Raw genomic sequence first — 13,418 nt, 5'->3', positions numbered from 1 at the left:
ATATCTTCTTAGTGTAAACACTTTGAAACTGCTTTTCAATTGGATTGCCACCGATAATCGAAATTATTGAATTAAAAGATGCAAAATCAGAATTATCTTCCTTTTCAATCTTGTTTTTCAAAGCATTGTCATATTGTTCAACAAATTGCTTCAAAGTTGTTTTTGAATGAACATAATCATCAAAAAAAGCATTCATACTTTCACTTCTTTGACTTGTCAACATACCTGCCCAAAATTTATATTTCACATACACATGCATCCACTTATGACAAATTTCATATAAAGAATTCAACCAATCATTTTTCTCCAAGTTAAATTCTTTGATAAATTTTTTCCAGTTGCTATCACATTCTGTAGATGTCAAAGAATTATAAACAATATTCTTCAAGTTTCTCTTTATCAACTTATAGTTGGTATGACTACTAAACTTAGCTGGAAGTTTTTTCATAATATGCCAAAGACATAAACGGTGATGAGAGTCCGGAAATAGCTCAAGAATTGCAATTTCCATGGCTTTGCATTGATCCGTAATAATAGCTCGTGAGCTCTTCCTCTCATGCATGTCAACCATGATTTAAATAACCAAATGAAAGTTTCTGAATCTTCTTTAGATATAAACCACAACCAAGTAATATGGATTCACCATGATGATTTACTCCAATAAACGGAGCAAATGGCATATCATAACTATTGGTAAGATATGTCGTATCAAATGTAACGACATTAGAAAAAGAATCACATGCAGCCCTACACCTTGCATCAGCCCAAAACATATTTCTGATGCGAGAATCTTCATCTACATCAATTACATAAAAGAAATTTAAATGTCTACTTTGCATACAACAAAAGTAATTATTCAAGACTTCTGCATCACCATTCCCAAGTCTTAATCTCCGTGCTTCAGCCACATACTTTCTACACTTTCTCTCATCAAACAACAAATTTTCATAACCATCAGCTTCAACAACAAATGATTGAAAACTTTTACTCAAAGTTATTCTTGCTTGATCATTCAACTCTAATTTCCTCTTAGTTTGGGAATATAACACTTTATTGCATATGAAATGTCTTGACTTCTTAGGAATTAATGCATGATTATGTTCTAGTTGAATACTAGTAATGACACATAATTCATCATTCTGAACTGTAATATTAATCTTTGCTTTGCAATCCATTTTGATACAAGCTCTAGGATAAAAGGAATTTTTCACTCTAGGAACGGTCTTATCATTTTTAGAGCATCCGAATGAAAAATACTTTATCTGGCCATCATCTCCTTTTTTGGAACCCAACTTTGAAATCCCAAAACCAAGACCTTGGGCATATGATTTGTAAAAAGCACGGACTTCTTCTTCAGATGAAAAATACATCCCAACTTGTGGAGTATCAAGTGTGGTTGAGCTTGACGAATCACCCAAATTTTGCACATCACCCTCAATTAATAGTTCTTGCTCCATAACAATTTTACAACCTAAATTCAAACAAAATATTTATTGGCAATCATAAATAAATAATAGCACAAAGAAATGTTTAAGAACATCATTAGGAAAAAAAAATATAAATGAGAATATAACAAGGAAGATACATAAATAAATAATTCAATATGTTTCTTTTGTTGTTATGAATACACATAACTTACAAAATAGCAAGGAACAAACAACACGCATTATTGATGTCCGATTTGTGAAGAAACAACAAAACATCAATCAAGGTACCTCTTTAAGCAGGATAATGAATCATGAAATTTAACTAAAATACTGGAAAAGATACAGTGAGTGAATCCACTTCCTATACATTGGAAACCCTTTGCATAGGAAGAAATCTTTTCATCAAAAATAAACAAGAAAGTTCATGAATTGTTCAATCATCACCATGACATTTAACTAAAACATAAGAGAAGATACAGTGAGTTACCAGAATGGAAAGGGCAGGAGGAAGAAGGAGATACTGCCAAGAGTAGCTTCTCTGGTGGATGTTTGGTGGTGGAGGTTCTCTAGCGGAGGAGCTTCACAGTGTGGAGGAGCTTGGAGCTTCACCGCGTGGAGGAGATTTAGGGCTTCGAGAAGCTTCGAGGAGCTTCACAGCGTGGAGGAGCTTGGAGCTTCTCCGCGTGTGAGGAGATATAGGGCTTCGAGAAGCTTCAAGGAGCTTCACAGCGTGGAGGAGCTTGGAGCTTCGCCACGTGAAGGAGATTTAGGGCTTTGAGAAGTTTCGAGGAGCTTCACAGCGTGGAGGAGCTTGGAGCTTCGCCGCATGGAGTAGAGGACGAGCTTTTGCTGGTGGAGGACGTCTTTAGGGCTTCGCTTGTGGAGAACGGCTTTAGGGCTTTGCTGGGGTGGCGTCTTAGGGTTCGGTTGGCCGTCGCCGTGGGTGGAGGAGGAGGGATAAGCGGCGACGGTGGAGGAGAAGGGAGAAGTCGAGCCGAGAATCGCGTCGCAGGTGGAGGGAAAAGGAGAAGCCGTGGGATTTAGGGCAAAAGTTGGATTGTGCAATAAGAAATGTTTTTTTTATTTCCTTTTTTTTCATATAGGAAATGCTGAATCATTCCTTGAGAATTTCGTGCTCCATATTCCTTAACATATCATTTCTCTAAATGACATTTGAAGCACTTTACCTTGATTTATTTTTTAGATAATATCTACATTTAATATTAACTCTTTCCCACCCTGCTAAAAAAAATGCATATTAATTGTAGTAATTTATTGAACCACGTAGCAAAATTTTTAAAATACTTAAATTAAATTATGCAATTCACCTACTGTTTCTGACCGTCCTGTGTCCTTTACCCAACGGCCGGTCAAACCAGCATCATAGAGTTGGTCGTGAAATACAGCTAATTAGGCGACTATGTGGCTCCGATTTTACGTCTGCGCAATCATAATTTCATGGCCGCTAGATTGCCATTTCACAGCCAACTTAATCGTAATTTTGTGGCCACCTCAATCGAACATGATGGCCATTCGCCCGTGAATTTTATCCAACTCAATAAGTCAAATCCTATCATGATTTCGCACTTGTATTTTTTCCGTTTTTGGGACCATCTATTCTACTGAATCGACTGTACAGATAGTCTCGACAGATGACGAAGAGAGAGCGAAAGAGTATTTTAGATAGAATATTAGTTGAGTTGGTAATTTTAAAAATAAGGTATTTAATTTGGATATTTGAAAAAAAAAATGCCTTACCAATTGTGGGCTTTGCTTGTTCTATTGGTGCTTAACAATGGAGCAATTACCTGGTCGATTTTTTACAGCCTGAAAGAACGCACTTTGTCTCAAACCTGGTAGCGTGGACTGGGTAAATACCTTGTTCTATCGATCGGATGGTGAACTCCCACTGTTCGTACGTGAGTTGGAGCTGATGTTTTTCTGTCTCTCTCTCTTACATTGTGGTTGCAAACTTGATTCTTGTGAAGAATAGAACAACTCAGGCTGTGTGACTGTAGAATATTAAATTGAGTGGTAGAATTTTGTCACATTGAGTGACAACCACGCAGAGCAGACTATGGCTAAGTAAGGTTGCAATGAGTAATAATTTAACTCACTTTGAAGGATAGTCATGATGCTAATTGAGCTTTGTAAAAGTTAGAATTTAGTTTGAGCTAGATTAGCATTTAAATAAATAAGTTTTATAACTAGACGAATTGGCAAATAGGAGAAATAATTTCCAAAGTTCAATAATCAATGTAGTCTTCTAAATATTGGCATCCGAGAAAAGAAGCACAAACTTAACGATGAAAAATGAGTTATTCATTACCTTTGGCACCATTTTTAATCGATATAACATCCACGAAAAAGTGTAAAAACTGTTTGTGTTTTTTTTTAATTCATTTGAGTACAAAGCTATCAGCGTAGAGGAACGAACAAGATAGTAGATATTCAATAACCAAAAAAAAAAAACTAGAAATGAGAATGGCAGAGAAAACTAATCAGCTCTTTGTCTGCCCAAATTCAATGTTAGATTCGGGGAGTCCATTTACTTTCTCCTTCAGGAGCATCACATCTTCCCCTTCTGATTTGCTATCAGCGTTTTTATATGTTGGTAACTTAGCCTGTTTTTCAGACTCAACGGCCCAGCTGTAGACCACCATGCCAAGCACAGCGAGTAGCATTCCTAGTATGTTCTTTAAAGTGAGGGCAGAATCAAAAAGTATCCATCCCAGTATTAGCACGCAGACAGTTTTCATATGCCCCAAAACTTGGAAGGATGTTGCAGAGAATCTGCCAATGCAAAGATATTGACTCATGTTGCAGAAGACGGCCAGGGAACAAGAGAGAAGAATGAAAAACTGCAAACAGAAAAGATCATACAAGGAATCAGTATTAGGCGTCTAGAAGAGATTACAATCTTATGCTATATATATCATTTGTGTGTTCTAAACTACCGGCAATAAGTACAATTCCAAGAGCCAAGCACTCATACCAAAATCAACGATGGGCTGGGTAGATATTGGTTATTTACTTGTGCATGCACAGAAGGTAGCTACTACATCTGAGTTGGTCTTACAATTCGTATTATATTTGTGCATTTTGTAGCAGCTATGCAAAGGTTTGTCCAAGAGTTTGACTGATCACATACGGGCACAATACTTACTTTGATCAGTTTGACTAGTTTTGAACTGAAAAAACAAAATTGCAAGTGCAAACCAAATAAATAGCCCTTGTGCTACGAGGAACTTTTATTAACAACAAGTTACAGGAAAACAATAACTAAATTTCAGATGCATATTAAAATTCAGAAAGGCAACAACAAATGCACATTTATCATCCATGCTAAATTAAAATTAAAATATTCATTATGCCTGTTGTTTTATGGTCAATTATTTGCGAAAGAATAGACGCATTGAATTAAACAAGTATTAACCACTAATGCAAAATAAGTTGAGGCAGAATCTGGGTCAACCATAAACCATATACACAAGGATACTAGAACTTACAATTGCTCCTGGAGAATAATGGTATTCCCTAAGTGAGCGGTGATTGAGGTAGTAGTCTGCAAATGGACCGACCACTACAAGAGAGATTGCCTGAACTGGTGCTGTCTTGCTTAGAAGCTCGAAGGAACCAATATTGTATTTTTTTTGGAAAGATCCAATTGTCTGAAAAAATAATGATGACATGGCTACGTGAGGGTAAACAAACAATTATAACCAAAATCCATCAATATATAAAACTACTAAAGGCATTACTTGAAGCAAATGTGAAAAGTGCAAAAACAAGATTAAACTGAAAAGGTATCAGAATATACACATTCAACAAAATATATTAGCTAACTGCAAGTACTCAATAATTTAAATTAAGAGATGAATGACCACTGCAAACCTTGCTTCCAGCTATCAAATGAACACAGAACAATAATCAGAAAATTTGGATTTGCTTGATGAATTCGTGCAGGAAATCATAATTGAAGTAGAATAATTTGCAATATACTATTATATAGCACCAGTAGGACTATAGAATGCTTTCTATCCTGTTGCTAGACTGGGACAGAACTCTAAAATAGCTGATAAATAATTAAATATACCTATGGAAAAAAGAATAGTCACGTGACACAGCATAAAGTATATCGTTATAAAACATATGGAAACTCAGGCAGTAATATTGCTTACTATCGAGCATGATGATAGTTTTATATTTCAGCTAACGTAAGTTTTTGCAAATAAGACGAAATAAAAAGCAGAAAGACGAAAAGATCTATATGGCTATGCTTAGTTTTAAAAGTTAGTTCTCACAATCTGCTGCAGTGACGTACACAAAACAGCTACGCATGCACTTAGCAGACCCTTGGCATTAATATCCACATCTGTCACTGTGCAAACACCTACTCCCACAGCCACAACAGCTACGGCTAGTATCACCCGAGATGAGTAGTGTTTATTGTGCAATAGAAATTCCATAAAGCAAACCACAGGTATTATGCTCAGTTTTGAAATCTGCATAGTTTAGAAAAAAAATAAACGTCGGTTAACACATTGAATAAAACGATGTCTCTGTAATCTTGTCAACTGAAATTGGTAAACTAGCACACCTGATAGAATCCAACCGAGTTCAGCATGAGACTAAGATTCATTCCAGTAATTGACAGATTTGCAACAATGGAGAACCAAAAGAGCTCCCAGAACGGAACATACTTGGACACGGAGAGACCAGCAGCGTTTGAGATCCAACCAACAAGAGCAGTGACACAAAAATGAAAACCCGTCAGGGTGGTTGCTGCACACATAAATTGCAATTAGTGAGACTCCGTGAAATTGAACCCCAAACAAGAATATTTTTACTTAAAATATATAAAACAGATTCAGCAGGACTCGAGCGGAAAAAGCTTGAATGCGACATCAGTAATCACATCGAGAGCTACAAAAGTAACAAGGCTACTAAAACCACCAGCCTTACGGTCCAAATTAGCTTCAACTGACTGCAATGTTCCCTAAAGCCTAGATCCAAGAAACAAATTCAAAGAATATGACCAGAAAATTCTTCAAGTCGGTTATTTGTGCGAAAAGCCGACCGCAACGCCGCAGCAGCATACAAACATACATATGTTTTAAGCATACATCTATAGCCATAACGTGGTTGGCATCTTAATTTCAGATCTGTAACACAAAACTCATCTTCCTCTCAGAAAACAATTCATGTTTGCGGCAATTGTTTTCTCCTGGAAAAAACGGTACCAAACTTTATCTTCGGTTGCCTGAAATCTTTACGCCGTTTGCCCGATTCCAACACCATGACCGAGACAACAAGAGAAAAAAAAAAAAAAGGAAAGAGAGCGATCCAGCCGAGAGAGAGCAGGTACCGAAGCAGAAAGCGTAGCCGTTGGGCGACATGAGCTGCTTGTTGGCCATAATGATGCCGACGGAGCTGATTACGTTCATCGCCCAGGCGCCGAAATCAGATACGACGGGTTTCTTCTCCAGATCCATGACTCCTCCTCCTCCTCCTCCGCCTCTTCCCCGGTAACCCTAACTCCCAATACCTCAGATGAGCGTGGAAGGGAAGGGAGAGGAGGCGAGGGGGTCTAGAGACCGCAGCCCTACGAATTTATTTATACAATACGATCCGAGAAAGCAAAGGGGAAAGGAAGAAGACTTGATGACGAAGGTGAAAAAGGAAGACCGGAGACGCACAAAAACAAATTCCAATTTTTGAAACAGCAATGGTGGGCGTCGAAGACGATGCCCATTCGGTGTCGTTTCGTCAGCCCTACCAATTCAAGATCTCTCTCTCTCTCTCCCCCTCTCGCCAACGATACGGAACATAACGGAAGTTTTAAGGCGTTTGAGGATGCGACAAACCGACCCATTTTAAAAATGCGGTACGTATTCGAATCGGGACCTACACGGAATGGATTTTCGAGCCACTCACGATGTAGGTGACACCTTGCGTAGGCTTCGGGATATTAGAAATAAATTTTAACGCGGAAGTTATAGTCCGGGGTCCACTTTCCCTAAAGAACGCCATTCGATGGTAGCAAACATAATGTTAGACGTTGTCAAGTATTTGGATTGGAAATGTGAATAAAATATGGAGATAGAGTTAAAAAAAAAATTGTTACGTATTTATTGTGTATGAGTTTTAAATTTTATATTAGAATTTTTTTTAATTTTATTATTGATTTAAATTATAATATATATAGATTGATTTATAAATATATATACATGGAGAGACTCTATCATATATGTACAAATATAGATATAAATTTAAGATTAAGATTATACTGAATCAAAATTAACTAGTGTATCAATACAATTTGCACACATCAATGTGATCAGTTGAGGTAAGATTTACCCAAACAATTAATGTCAAGAAATGACTATTAATTTATTCAATTTAAACTACCAATAATTAATGATAATTAATGACTATTAATTGATTCAATTAAAATTATCGATAATTATTGGTAATAAATTATCATTAATCAGTTATTTATTACAGCCAAAGGTTGAGCCCCTATATAAGGAGCTCAGATCTTGAGTAAAAGATAGAGAGCGAAAGGAAGAGCAAGAAGCGAATTTTTGTCCACCCGTGTTCTCCCACAAATACTCTCTCAACAGTGCATCCGTTCGGCTGAACTACTCGTGATAGCACTCGGGCACATTTCAGTTCGCCATGAACAACCAATGCTCAGTTGCTTGCGTGATTTTGTCATTATATCCTAGGAAACAAAGGACCCGAGAGAACCTCGAAGCACAACCAGAGATGCGGCGAATCCGTTTCAAGAAAATTACGTTGAGCGCAGACCTCAGTATCTTACTCAACGAATTTCCTTCCCAACTCGACGATCGACTCCTGATTCTGCTATACACTGCATCAACTTTGCAACTTGGACCACTGAAAGTTTGGCGGAACCAGCCCCGCTGGCAGCCTGAAATTATTTGCTCAGGTCATCTCAACTGATAAGTTAGAATTATTTTGTGTAATTTCAATTCAGTAATTTTTCCTAATATCTCCAGCAACAGATTGTCTAGCAATCTTGCAATAGACTTCGTTCTATTGAGATGATCACAGAATAAAGTATTGAGGTGCAATAGACTTAACACATGAAGGCCCCCTCCGCCCCGATTGAAACTGTGTCAATCAACCACGGGGAAAGGGCAAAGAAGTTCGCTAGATTGGACTTCAAGATGTGGCAGTAGAAGATGCTCATCTGCTTGACCACGCTCAATCTGGCTCAATTCTTAACCGAGGATCCTCCCAAGCGTGTTGAGGATGATGATGCGCTGACTATCAGTATAGTGGAGGCATAGAATCACTCTAAGTTCCTTTGCCTAATCTATATCCTCAATTTCCTTAATGACCGACTGTACGTTGTGTACAGTATAAAAATAATGGCTAAGGAACTGTGGGAGTTTTTGGACAAGAAATATAAGACGAAAGATGCAAGGGCCAAGAAATTCATCGTGGGTCGATTCTTGGACTACAATATGGTTGACTCCATAATTGTGATTAGCCAAGTCAATGAGCTTAAAATGATCTTGCACGAAATCCACTCAAAAGAGATGGTTTCAAGTAAAACTTTACAGATGGTTGCTATCATTGAGAAGTTGTCTCCAGTCTAGAAGGACTTCAAGAACTACTTGAAGCATAACCAAAAGGAAATGAATGTGGAGGAACTCATTGTTAGACCTCGTATAGAGAAAGTTATTCTCTCAGACTATTGTGAAAGCCAACGTGGTCGAGCACGGTCAAAACTCGAAACGAAATAACCCTAAGACTTCTAAAATGGGACCCAGAGGAGACGTTAAGAAATTCTCTGGGAAGTGTTCAACTATGGTCGAGTCGATCACAAATCTTTAGAATGCAGAAAGCCAAAGAAGAAGCAGGAGGCCAATCTGAACAAGGTGTAGGATCGAAAAGAATTTAGATATCTCCACAATTGCATGATATTGTCCACCTTGGGCCTAAGTCCTCATGGTTTTGCTCTTGAGCTCTCCCCAAAAGGTCCTCATGCCAATAGAGATATCTTTTCTCTTATAAACTCATGATCTTTCCCATGTCTTTTCAATGTGGGACCATGTTTGTAACCTAGCAACCCCAACAATCCCCCCCCCCTCAAACAAAGGAGGCCAATCTGAACAAGGTGTAGAATCGAAAAGAATTTAGATATCTCCACAATTGCATGATATTGTCCACTTTGGGCCTAAGTCCTCATGGTTTTGCTCTTGAGCTCTCCCCAAAAGGCCTCATGCCAATGGAGATATCTTTTCTCTTATAAACTCATGATCTTTTCCATGTCTTTTCAATGTGGGACCATGTGTTGCAACCTTGCAACCCCAACAATCTCCCCCCCTCAAACAAAGGATCACAAACTTCCCATGTCCGATCCTCGACCCACTAGGTCTTCCTGCCCCCTCGGTCCACCCGGCCTACTAGGACTTCCTTGCCTAGCCGCAATTAGGACTTCCTGTCTAGTGTCTGGTCCTCTTGATCCGAACATAGGAGCCCCCACTTTCTTTGTTCGAGGTCAATATTGTACACACATGACTCAATCAGACCATAGCTCTTTTGCACAATCGGTGGTTAAACCTTCTGGCAGCCCGGGCTCTGATACCAATTGTAGGATCAAAAAGAATTTAGATATCTCCACAATTGCATATATTGTCCACTTTGGACCTAAACTCTCATGATTTTGCTCTTGAGCTCTCTCCAAAAGGTTTCATACCAATGGAGATATATTTTCTCTTATAAATCCATGATCTTTCCCATGTATTTTCAATGTGGGACTATGTTTGCAACCTTGCAACCCCAACACAAGAGACAAAAATAGAGGACCTTTGCGTTGTTGTCTCCAAACTGAACCTGTTTGGTGTTCAAACCCACGACAATGGTGGATTGATACCGAAGCCACCAGACATGTCTGCTGTAATAATGAGTTGCTCCATAACTTTAAAGAAGTCAAGGTGGGGACAAGCTATTCATGGAGAACATAGCAACCTTGGACATCATAGGTCAAGGAAAAGTGGTACTGAAAATGACCTCGGGCAAGAACCTTACTCTGAATAATGTATTGTATATTTTGGAGATTCAGAATAATATAGTGTTTGGATCATTGTTAAGCAAGCATGACTTTCGTATTATTTTTGAGTCAGACAGAGTTGTGTTGTCAAAGAATGGAATATTTGTAGGAATGAGCTATATATCTGATGGGTTGTTCAAGCTCAGTGTAATGACCATTAGGCCTAAGATAAATAAGGATGAAAGTTCTTCTACTTATATACTCGAGTCTTCATGTTGTAACATGGTATGCTAGGACATGTTAATTATGATATGTTGCATAGATTGATAAACATGCAAAACATACATACATTCTACCTTAATCCAAAACACAAGTGTGAGATTTGTATTGAAGCAAAAATTACGTGGTCATCCTTTCAACATGTTGAGAGAAGCAACGAACCACTTGGACCAATTCACACTGACGTCTGTAACCTCAAAGGTACACCAACACGTGGTGGGAATAAATACTTCATTACTTTTGTATATGATAATACAAAATATTATTATATGTATCTTCTCAAAACTAAAGATGAAACTATAGAGAAATGTGCTCTCTATAAAAATGAGGTTGAAAACCAACTTAATAAAATAATTAAGGCGGTTCGAAGTGACCAAGACGATGAATATGTATCACCGTTCACTGAGTTGTGTGCTGAACATGAGATCATACTTGAAACAACAACTCTTTATACTTTTTAGCAAAATTGAGTTGATGAGCAAAATAATCAAATTTTTAAGAAGATGATGAATACTCTTCTATTGAGTTCTGTATTACAAAGTTCATGTAGGGGAAACTGTCTTAATAGTTAATTATCTTTTAAATAAGGTGTCCTGAAAGAAAATAGATAAGAGCTCTTATGAGTTGTGGAATAAAAGACAATCGTCCTACAAAAATTTACGAATGTGGGAGTGTCTTGCCAAAGTTTTGGTGCCTGATTCAAAAATTATTAAAATAGGACCAAAAAATTGTTAATTGCATATTTATTGGATATACGCATAATAGCAGTGCGAATTAGTTTTTGTGTATGAGTCACAAATACCAAATATACACAAGAACTCGATAATAAAATTAATAAATGTCTCGTTCTTCGAGCATATATTTCTGTATAAGATCTGAAAGGAAGCTAGCTCCTTAAAACAGACATATAAAACATAAGGTGAAGATGATGAGAAGAAGCTAGCCAAGGTTGAGCTTAGATGGAGCAAAAGAACTCAAATAGAAAAATCCTATAGATTGAATTTTATCACTTTCATATTGGAAAGTGAGTCTCGAAGTTACTCAGAAGCAATAAGCTCTTTTGATGGACCTCACTAAAGAGAGATAATTATATTTGAGATAGAATCTATCTTGTAAAATCACACTTAGAAACTTGTGAAACTTCCTCTGAAAAGTAAATCATTAAGTTGTAAGTGGATCTTCAAGAAGAAAATGACATCAGATGACACAATTGATAAGTACAAAGCCAGATTTATAATCAAAGGATACCAACAATGAGAAGGTCTTGATTACTTTGATACATATTCTCCGATGTTGAGAATAACTTCTATAAGAATATTGTTGACTATAGCAACTCTATGGAATCTCGAAATACATCATATGAATGTAAAAACAACCTTTCTAAACGGGGATTTAGAAAAGGAAATTTATATAAAGCAACCTAAGGAGTTTTCTATACCAAAATAGAAAATAAATTTCATAGATTGATGAAGTCATTATATGACTTACAATAAGCACCAAAGTAGTAACATGAGAAATTTAATAATGCCATGAAGAAATATAGATTTAAGATTAATGAATATGATAAATGGGTCTACATGAAAGTCACAAAGAATGACTATGTCATCTTGTGCCTATATGTAGATGACATACTTATCATTGGAAGTAATAATAAAATAATCAAATCCACTAAAGATATGTTGAACTCAAAATTTGACATGAAAGACATGAGCCTAGCTGGTGTGATTCTAGAAATTAAAATTCTTAGAACAATAGGACTTGTTCTTAGTCAGTCTCATTGCATGGACAAGATTCTTAAGAAATTCACCAAAGGTGATTCTTCATTGGCACGAATGTTGATAGATACGAGTCAACATATATCCAAAAATCAAGGAGAAAGTATCTCTCAGATAGAGTACTCTAGAGTGATTAGAAGTTTGATGTACCATGACCAAATTTAGCCTACACAGTAAGTAAACTAAGTAGATATACGAGTAATCACAGGGATAATAAGAGTACTGAGATACTTGAGGTATACTTGTGAATATGAACTATACTATACGAGATATCTTGATGTGATCGAAAGATATAACGATGCAAGTTGGATATATGATATAAAAGACTTTAAGTCCATAAGTGAATATGTATTCACTCAGTGAGGTGCAATAATTTCATGGAAATCTTCTAAGTAAATTGTAATAACTAGATCTACGATGGAATATGAGTTTGCAACTCTTGACAAATATGGTGAAGAGACTAAATGACTACGATAATTTTTAGAAGATATTCCGAGATGGGCGAAATCTGTGTCAGTAATTTGCATATATTGCGTTAGTCAATCAGCAATTGGTTTGACACGGAGTCATTTGTATATGGTAAGTCTAGACATATACGTTATAGACATAATATCATTAGACAACTACTCTCAACAAGAGTTATCACTGTTAACTATGTGAAGTCAAAGGATAACCTATCAGATCCGTTAACCAAGGGGTTAAACAGAGAGTTAGTAGCAAGTTCATCGTGGGGGATGAACTTGATGTCGATGAGAAATGTTGGTACAAAAGAAACCTAACCTATGCAGATTGGAGATACCAAGAACTAGGTTTAAAGGGATAACTTAACTGTACCGATAAAGTTACTCACTATGGAGGAACGACCCAATAGATCAGTGAAGGATGAATATTAAGTACACGACTTTTAAT

At 37.0% G+C, this 13,418-nt stretch overlaps 1 protein-coding gene across 1 annotated transcript; it reads right to left on the bottom strand.

The window, feature by feature from the left end:
- Positions 1-3,727: 3,727 nt before the first annotated feature.
- Positions 3,728-7,248, bottom strand: LOC122045811 (UDP-rhamnose/UDP-galactose transporter 1-like). Its single transcript, XM_042606185.1, has 5 exons — positions 6,796-7,248; positions 6,028-6,212; positions 5,732-5,932; positions 4,937-5,098; positions 3,728-4,288 (listed from the first exon to the last, which is right to left on the bottom strand). The coding sequence occupies exons 1-5, from the start codon at positions 6,920-6,922 to the stop codon at positions 3,929-3,931; spliced, it is 1,035 nt and encodes a 344-aa protein (XP_042462119.1). The 5' UTR covers positions 6,923-7,248; the 3' UTR covers positions 3,728-3,928.
- Between the last annotated feature and the right edge of the window lie 6,170 nt (positions 7,249-13,418).

The sequence above is a fragment of the Zingiber officinale genome, chromosome 1B (genome assembly GCF_018446385.1).
Source record: "Zingiber officinale cultivar Zhangliang chromosome 1B, Zo_v1.1, whole genome shotgun sequence".
NCBI lineage: Eukaryota > Viridiplantae > Streptophyta > Magnoliopsida > Zingiberales > Zingiberaceae > Zingiber > Zingiber officinale.
Note: the sequence above shows the minus strand (reverse complement) of the source record. Positions and strands in the feature narration are given on the sequence as shown.

Excerpts from the sequence above, each read along its gene's own strand:
- LOC122045811 (XM_042606185.1), bottom strand. The coding sequence starts at position 6,922 with ATGGATCTGGAGAAGAAACCCGTCGTATCTGATTTCGGCGCCTGGGCG. Across the intron at positions 5,933-6,027 it reads ACTCGGTTGGATTCTATCAG|ATTTCAAAACTGAGCATAAT; the intron begins GTGTGCTAGTTT and ends TAAACTATGCAG. Across the intron at positions 5,099-5,731 it reads GTACGTCACTGCAGCAGATT|ACAATTGGATCTTTCCAAAA; the intron begins GTGAGAACTAAC and ends TTATTTTTTCAG.